Raw genomic sequence first — 9152 nt, 5'->3', positions numbered from 1 at the left:
GTTGTATGCTACTAAGGGAGTGTGTCATGACCATCGATGATGGTCAAGAGAAGCAAAACAGATAATGATAAGGAAGAAGGTAAGATTAGATCATTGCGAATGGCAAGATACTCTACTGGAAAATATAGGTATCAGGCTGCAGTCGTGGGATTTATGTCGGTGGCTTAGTGAGAAGATGTGGGATGGGGGAAAAGGAAACAATACAATTTGAGAAATTGATGTGTACACAGAGAAATAAGCACAAATTAAGCATTTTTGGTGCATCGAGCGTGTCAAAAAGCATTTCGAGAGGAGATGATGAGACTTGTCTTGAAATATAACGTCATGTTGAGGTGTGAGAAGTATGTTGAAAGATATTTGTGCAAGTAGTACAATTCCTCCAATGCCTGATTTAGCAGGCTGCTGCGTGTTGGTGTGCAAGGGCTCTCTGATGAGCTCTCATCGTGGCTCCTGGAGACTCAGTTCTTGGCCGACGATTTCTCTTCATAATCCCGTCTTTTCTCAGAGACAATGGGCGTTTTCTGTTGTTCTTACGGAAGTACAAGTTGCATGCGCTGAAATGTCGGTTGTGATTGATGAGTGATGACCTTCCTGATCAATCAATTAATTCAACTTACTTGCACTCGACACCACCTTCGCCATTTCGTCGCCATAACGTCGTCTCACGAGTTTTGCAGTTCGAGCAGATTGAGTTTTGGTGACATTGGACTGCCTGAAAATGGGTTTTGATTAGTTTTCAATCGGACACTGGTCGTACTGCCATTCTCTTTTTTATTGGCTTCGGCTCGATGACAAGCGGGTCTTGCGGGGGCGGTGAAAAATTGGGCATTGTAGAGTATGAATGTGGTGGGGAGTTATTTAGTAAGGGAAGCGGCGTTTCCGACTGTGGAAAGTTTGTGAAGTTGGAGAGGTTCTGGAAACATGAAAATTTTATTTGAAGAAATAACTTAGTATGTTTGTTCTTTGGAAATTGACGAAAGACTATTTTTCCAGTACCGGTCAATAAGACATACAAAAATATATTTTCAGTTAAGTTGTCGAAGATTTTCAAGAGTCTGAAGCTCGGCTGCCAAGTTTCCTATCTTTTTGAAAAATTCGCAGATTGTAAAACAGAGATAGATTGAAAACTTTAAATTTGAATAATTTTTTGAAAATTCCAAGTTTTTCAGTTATTTTCCGATTTCTAGAAGATACCTTTTTGGTCAGTCTTTGTACTGAAAACATAAGAAAAGCTGTCAGTCTGAAACCGGAAAATAGCCGAAAAAGGAAAAGGAAATTTCAGGAAATTCTGTAAATGCAGAGTTTTTAATCTGGGCCTGTTTTAAACTCTCCAAAACTTTAAAAGTGATCGAAAACTCGAACGTCGAGCTCCAAACCACTCAAAATGGTCAAAATCGCCAAAAAAATCAACTGGAAAGTACGTATTCTTATTGGCCGGTACTGTATGAATCCAGCTCATTTTGCCAAATGTGTTTAAAATTTGAAAATTGTAAAACCCGGCATACCGTGTTGAAGTTTTGATGATGTTTATTGGGTGACACGAGTCGTGAATCCGATATCTGAACAAAAATATAAAAAGTTATGCTATATTAACATTTTAAAATTTTACATACACCTATTGTTTCGTAAGCTACAGTACCGGTCAATAAGATGTACAAAAACGTATTTTTCAGCTAATTTTTGGTTATTTTGACCATGTTCAAGAGTATAGAGCTTGGCTTTCAAGGTTTCGATTACTTTTTCAGTACAAAAACTGCTCAAAAAGAATATGCAATATTTTCAATCTAGGTCCGTTTTACACTTTCGACAGTTTTCAAAGTGATCGGAAATTTGACGGCCGAGCCTCAGACTCCTAGAAATTGTCAATAGGGCTGAAAAAGAACTAAAAATACGTTTTTGTGAACCTTTTTCCGGTAATGTAAAATTTCTTGAGATAATTTTAAGACTTTTAGGATACTCACCAATTCAAATATATTGAAGGGTACTTGTTGTGACTGTGTTACTGGAGCTGTGTTCATATAATTTGTGGATAATGGTGTTGGGAAGTTCATCTGTAGCATTTCCTGCTGATGGCTGAGTACCTGTCTGGAATAAAGAAGCGAATCCATGAAGAATATAGGCAAGAATAAAAATGATGGATTGCGACGACGACGTCGCCCTATGATGCAGTGTGCCTTTATATGATGAGAGAGACGGGACAGAATGAGAGAATTTTTTGGTGGAAGTTTCGATTCTTTTTTGCGGCCCCGCTGATTGATGTCAGTTGATAATTCGACTGACCTTGATAACATTTGAGAACAAATAGAGAAAGGAGTTGTCAAAAAATAGATTGACGACGTAACGGAAATGAAGAAAAAAATTTGATGAACATTGTTCATTTAGTACTTACGCATTTGTGAAGTCTGCATATGTAGGCTGTTCTAGTTGAATATATGGATGCTCCACCAGTGCAGGAGCCACTTTTTCCACACGGTATTCATTCATCGTTGGACTACCAGCAGCAGCTGTAATCAAGACTCATGAGAGGAGATACAGTAACCGGATGGCAAAAAAATGACATTTTAGTTTGCTTCTTTGATACGGAACTGAGGAAAATAGAGTTCAGGAGAATTGTTGAGTAAAGAAGGTAATTCTCATTCAGGAAATGTTCATTAGCATGTATTGAAAAGGTTTGTGTCTGGGGCAAAAAGCCAATGTTAATTTTTCAGAGCACCTATGAGAACATTGTCTGCTTTTGACAAGAAAAAATTGGAATCCAGAGCAACTTAAAAACAGAGTAAAAGCTTTGTAAAGGATCATTCAAAAAAAGGTTCTACGTGGTCAGATTTATAGTGCTACATTATTGTTTTAATTACATTCATCTACCGTATAACATGATATAGAAGAGTCCGTCAACTGTCACGTTTTGACTCAATCATCTCGGTTCCTTCAAAATATATCAAGACATTTTCAGCTGATAAATTATTTATCATATAATCACCAATATCTTATCAATTGTCAAATTTTCACAATCTTCTACAGGATCCGAGATATATTAGCTCAAAGGTAAAAAAAGATCTTTCTATTACATGTGGTACATCTCTTAAGAGTAATTTGAAAATAAGTCTCTATCTTTTAATTTCGTATTTTTATCATGAATATCTGTTCAGTGTAGTAAGCTTAAAAGTTTGAAACTGACATTGAAAAAAGCTAGACTGAAAAATGAATAATCCCCTTTATCATCGCCATGTTTTGTTCAATTTCCCCGAGAGACAGGAAGGACTAGTACTTCCTTTGTCAAAGTCAAATTTTCAGAGCACTGATACATTTTTTGTCCTTTTTGACTTTTAAAGCTAGTTTGTTTTCTAGGTTTAAAGATTTTTGAGTCTCTGAAACCTCCGGTACACTTAATTGAGAAATAACAAATAATTCGAAAGTACCGTATCCCCTCTACTGGAAGCCAATTTCAACTGTCAACGTTGAGATATAAAAGCTCAAAGTTGAAGGTACCGGTAAGCTTTTACTAGAGGGAGTACGGTAACATGCTGACCTGAAGTCCCATAAGAAAGTCCCATAAGTATTGTCGAGCTGAGTCAAATTCATTCTATTTTTGCATGAACTTGAAAAAGTTAATTGACGCAAAACATGAAAACCGTGAAAAAGAATTACGCACGGTGCCGTGGGAAACTACGAAAATTAGCGGAAGTTTGGGCTTAAAATGGAATTGAGTTATGTAGGTTTAACGTCACTTTAATTTTAAATAACCCTAATTTTTTGAATGGAAAAATTCACAAAAAAATGTTCCTACCCAACCAAATCTCAAAAATAAAACGTCAGACCTTCTAAGCTCCGCCCCCACCATTACCCAAGATTCTAAATTGTTTGATAACTTCTAAACCAACAGTAAGTTCTCTTAATTTTTTGTCTTTGTCGGCATCCTTTTAAACGAACACCAGAAAAAGATACAATCCCGCGATTTTCTTACAATTGACTGATTAGCGCGTGGAGAGGACAATCAGAAAACGGCATTGCGGTCAGTAGACAGTACTCGCGAAGGTCAGACGGACTTCCCAAATAGAGACTTACTGTAATAGGTGGCCGGTTTGAGGGAAATTTGGGAGTCCTTCATGAAGTTCGAGATACCAGGCAGACGGGCTGGATGAGATGGCTGGACGGCCTCCTGTTGATAATACTGGTACTCGTTTGAAGGAGGCGAACCTGAAAAATATAGAAAAATAATAAAAAAAACTAGCTGAAAGGGAAAAATGAAAAAAAAACGGGTTTTTGAGTTATGGCGGCAAATGCAACAAAGAATACACAAATAGGGATCGGTGCAAGTATGGGGCCTATGCATACTCATAAAAACGGCATGTGTGTTAGCTGTGCCAACATGAAAAAGATGAGCAATGTTTATCATGTCTAGAAGAGGTAGATACTGTAGAGGGGCGACTCCCATAGAAGGCGTTAACATGAAAGTTGGAAATTCAAATTTACATTGGCACCTGTTGCGGAAATTTCGTTCTTTTTGTTGCAATTTTTAGGGTACAGAGAGAATTAAGAGTGAAATGTTTGTTTGGAATGGATGGATGGATGGCATGAAAAAAAGATATTGTGTGTATTTTGTGACACATTGTATTCCGTTCAAGGAGGAAAGGTGAAAAGGAAAAGTTTTAGAGAGCATGACCTGTCTCTTGGAGGTTTTTGGAAGAATAATTTTGGGTATGAGGGGAAGAAGAGATTATAAAGTTTGAAATTGAAACCCTTATCTTTAGAGAATTTGACTACCGTATTTCCTTTAACTTTCAGCTCATTTATCTCCATTCCTGTGAAAGATACCAAAAATTTGTTAACTGACAAAATACTGGTGATATCATGATAAGATTTTATCAATTGACTATTTTTTTTTATATCTTTCTCAAGAATTGAGATAAATGAGCTCAAAGTTGACAGTTTGGGAAAGCTTTGTTGAAGAAATACGGTATGTGAGAAGGACTGAATTCATAAGTACCGTATTCCCTATAACAGAAGCCACCTTGAACCGTCAACTTTGAGCCATGGTATCTTGGTTCATGTGAAAGATAAAAAAATTCGTTAACTGATAAAATGTTAATTTTAACATCAAAAATATTTTATCAGTTGACAACGTTCTGATATCTTCTACAGGAAATGAGATGGATAGGCCCATAGTTGAGAGGTAGGGGGAGTGGCTTTCTATTAGAGTGATTTCGGAAAGGTCACAATTAAAAGCCGTGCCTCCAGAGAATACGCGTTCTCCTTAACATTGATAATAACAAAAATCTTGTCAAATCTGATTAATGTGTGAAAATGCTGGTATCAATACCTCCTACACTCTCCTCTAAAACAACCAATTTAAACAATTACAAAAAACTGAGAGCGGGCGTATACAAATTACCGCAATCGGGTCCAATGGTTGGAGCGAGAGAAGGAGAGGGACATTCCGATTCACGGTAATACTACGGTACTGACCATCTCATCAAACTTGACTTTGCGCGCCCGCCCAACCACCATCTCCATCTGTCTTTTCTCGAGGTTGGGACGCACAGAATCAAGACCGAATATACAGAGAAGACAGAGACGACTACTGGCCGTGGGTTGAAAGCGGAGAAAGGCAAGTAAAAATGGAGATAGGGGGCCTGATGATGGTTGAGACTGTTAACAATAGGACCCCAAGAATGAAGAAAAAGTGAGAGGCAGAAAGACAAAATTTTTTCTGTTTCTCTTTCTCTCTTAAAACAATTTTTCCCACTGTTTGAATGGTACCCACGATCATTAACTTTATAGTGGTGTACTGTGATGTTGCCAATATTGCGATCACGTTGTTTTTTTTTTCTGCAAGTGTCAAAGTACAATTCTTTTTCTGAGATTTTTTGGTCCGTCCCTGATCTGTCCTGGAGGTCTAATTGGGCTGGCGCCATCGGTCATCAAAACTCAACGAAATTTGATAAGCGACACATTGTTATCAGGCTAGACGGTGTTGATAAGGAGGCTAGCAGGTGAAAAGACCATTTTTCGAAGGGAAAAAAACTTGGCTGAACTCGTTTGATCTTAAACTGATAAGAAAAGAAAATAATGGAAAATTTCCTCGGATAATGATACACATACACAAATCAAATTTTGCTGGGTGGGGGTGATCGACCGCCCCGCCATAGGGTCGAGAGTTGTCGAATTCTGGAGACGACGATGAAGAGGAAAGTGACGAAAGCCAGCAATTGTTCCCTTTTCCTCTCCCCTACTATACATACGCACAATACAAAATATCAGTTGATATCCGGAGGCGAGAAGTGCCCGCTCTCTATCTTCTTATCCGTTGTCTCTGTCGTATTTCTCGATCCACAGTAACAACATCGGTCGCCGTCGCAACGGGTTACAAATTGTTCGGAGAGGAAAACGGACGATGAAGACGTCGTCTTCAAGATGGAGGAGGGGCAGACATTCACCAACCCCCCGCAACAATTGCATTCGATGATGATTAAGTTGTGATTGAGGCAGAAGATAGGGCCGACCCCGCAGTGTCCAAGATTCGACGGCGAAAACGACCAAAACCGTACTCCTCCGCCTCCACCACCTCATTTGAAAATGACCATGAAATAAAACGTGTCACATTTTTGCAAACTGATAGAAGAATTGAAACAAAAAAAAAGAGACACTTGTTTTAGACTTCTAGACAAACGTCCGTGGAGATTTCGACAAAGGAGATTCGAAAGTGCAAAGTCGAGAACGAAAGTGAATGATGACTAATTAGATTGATTACATCTGAACCTTTGCAATATAAATGGCTGGCAAATGAAATCTGGAGTTCAAAAGTGCGCGAACGATTTGAAACCTCTTACGAAAAATAGATTTTCATTCAGAAAGTTAGAAAGAATCTCATAAATGACAATAATTGAAATTAATAATAAGGAGAAGAAAATTCTAGAAAACGGGTGTTTTTCTGAACTTTGTAATACTTTTTCTTTGGAAAGTTGCATCTAAGGAAGATTTTGAATTTTCGAAATTATAGGATTTTTCGATTTTTCGTATTATTGGATTATTTAACATTTTCGAAATTACGGGATTCGTTAGAACTTTTGTATTTCTTAACTTTTTAGAATTGCAATGTTCCTAGTATTTTCAAAAGCCGAAACTTCAATTTCAACTTTGTCGGATATCTCCAAACTTCTGAATTTTTTTTTAATTTCTGAATTCTGGGGACCAAAAATTTTAAAAATCGAAACATCTGATTTGAGTATAAAAAAGAAACTTGAAGAATTTTTTTCCGAAATTGCTTCTATTTTTTTGGAAATTTTGAAATGGAGTGATCTTAAGATTTTTCGAAACTATCGGATTTTTAGAATTTTTTTGTAGTTTTGGACTTTTTGAATTTTCGAAATGTTCGAATTTTTTGTTTGTGTAATATTAAGAATTTTTTCCCGGGTTTTTTAATTTTCCCGAAATTTTCAGAGGGCCAAAAAAACTTTTCAAGGACAAAAATGACTAAAACCAAAAAATATAGAAGATCTCTCAGAATAAAATTCCTAAAATGTTCTTTTTTCTAGTTATTTCAAGTTGAAAGATCTTGATCTGCACTTTTCCACAAAACCTTTGAACTATCCAGAACAAAAGGACCTACAAATTTATATGAAATTGCACAATTTTTTATATCTTGCTCTTATTTTTCTGTCTAGAAAAAAAACCTAGCTCTGTCTAGAAGTCCAGGAATAATCTATAGTCAAAGTTATAACACTGAAAAATTGAATCAAGATTTCAAAAGTCAGAAATAAAAGTCAGAAAAAATGTGGAAATTTTTTTCAATACTTTTTCATTACAATTTCCATTTATTTGATTGAAAGACGTTAGAGACAAACAGAGAAAAGTTTTGAGCTCACAAAAAAAATAACTGCATGGCGAAAAACGTTACTGATAGAATCAATCGTAAAAATCCATCTCTTCTTCTCCTGTCCTCAAATCTCTTCTCGAAATGTACTATCTTTGCGAATTTCAAGAACAATCAATCACCTCCTCTTTACCCCCATTTGTCCTTCTATTGCAATCTTTGGGAACGACTTTTTGATGATACGGTCATCACACTGTTAAAATAACAATTGCGATGTGATGAAACAAAAAAAAGCAACGGTAGAAAAAAAGAAGGGATACTGATAACTTGTTTCTTGTTAATAGTCTTATTTTTGATGATGTTCTTCAATCTCTTCAAATATAGACGATGAAAAAAAGAAGGTGTCAAAAAACTAACCTTCTTTCCAAAATTGACCATTTTGAGATGTTATCCATTCAGAATGATTGTTTTCTTGCAACATTTGATATGGAGCGCCATTCAGGTTTTCTTCAGAGTATCCAAAGTTTGGGGGTGTATTCATAAGACTTTCTGGAAATTTTAAATGAATTAGAAAGTTTGGAACGTTGAAAAAGAATAATAAATGTTACCTCTGGTTCCAGAACTTGAAATTGAAGAATTTGGAGAGGTCGAGTAATAATTGGATGTATCCATCTGCATTCTACCTCTGAAATAACTTTGTTGTGAAAACATGAGACTAGTGGTGATAAGAAACAATTTTTTTCCATCAAAAAAGAAACTGACTGCTAAGAAAAAAGAAACACAAAAAAGTGAGAGAACTATAACCAATACTGATAACGCGTAAGTTAAAATGTCGCCTATAATGTTTCTTTTTGGTTTTTTTGCGACCGTGGGAAACGGAAATTAATTGGTTAGATGAACATTTATAACTTTTTTCATTTAGAAATTACCAGTAAGACTAATTAACAGTAAGATTAGATCAATCTTATCGAACAAGTTAATATCTCTAAGAAGGCGTTTTTCTTGTTTTTTTTGTTCTGTTTGTTAAAAGGTTGTCTTTTTCAAAGAGTTTTGCCGAAACTAGGTTTGGTGTGAGTGCGGAAAAGTTTTGTTCCAAAATGTTTGAAATTTGAAAAAAAACTATTATGTATAAGATATACAATTACGTAATTTTCAGTCAATTTCTAGCCATTTTGACGATTTTCAGAAGCTCAGCTTTCAAGTTTCAGGTCACTTTGAAAAACGTGAAGGGTGTGAAAGAGTCCTAATTGGAGAACTTTGCATTCACAGAAATTTTCAAAAATTCCTAATGTTTCAGCTATTTGCTGGAGTTCTGAAAGACACCTGTATTTTTTTCTGT

At 36.2% G+C, this 9152-nt stretch overlaps 2 protein-coding genes across 2 annotated transcripts; both read right to left on the bottom strand.

Annotated features, from left to right (window-relative positions):
• Positions 1-391: 391 nt before the first annotated feature.
• Positions 392-4333, bottom strand: Cbr-elt-3 (the record flags this gene model as incomplete). Its single annotated transcript, XM_002645642.1, has 8 exons — positions 392-554; positions 618-712; positions 758-913; positions 1506-1559; positions 1962-2085; positions 2390-2504; positions 4066-4197; positions 4258-4333. 8 exons carry the CDS (start codon positions 4331-4333, stop codon positions 392-394), a joined length of 915 nt encoding a protein of 304 aa, XP_002645688.1.
• A 3207-nt stretch (positions 4334-7540) lies between these two features.
• Positions 7541-8491, bottom strand: CBG28094 (the record flags this gene model as incomplete). The annotated part of the gene is made up of 3 exons (XM_045240625.1): positions 7541-7605; positions 8231-8362; positions 8422-8491. The coding sequence occupies 3 exons, from the start codon at positions 8489-8491 to the stop codon at positions 7541-7543; spliced, it is 267 nt and encodes an 88-aa protein (XP_045098680.1).
• Positions 8492-9152: the final 661 nt, after the last annotated feature.

Source organism: Caenorhabditis briggsae (genome assembly GCF_000004555.2).
Source record: "Caenorhabditis briggsae complete genome, chrX, whole genome shotgun sequence".
In the NCBI taxonomy this organism is placed as follows: Eukaryota; Metazoa; Nematoda; class Chromadorea; order Rhabditida; family Rhabditidae; genus Caenorhabditis; species Caenorhabditis briggsae.
This window is presented reverse-complemented; position numbering and strand designations above follow the sequence as displayed.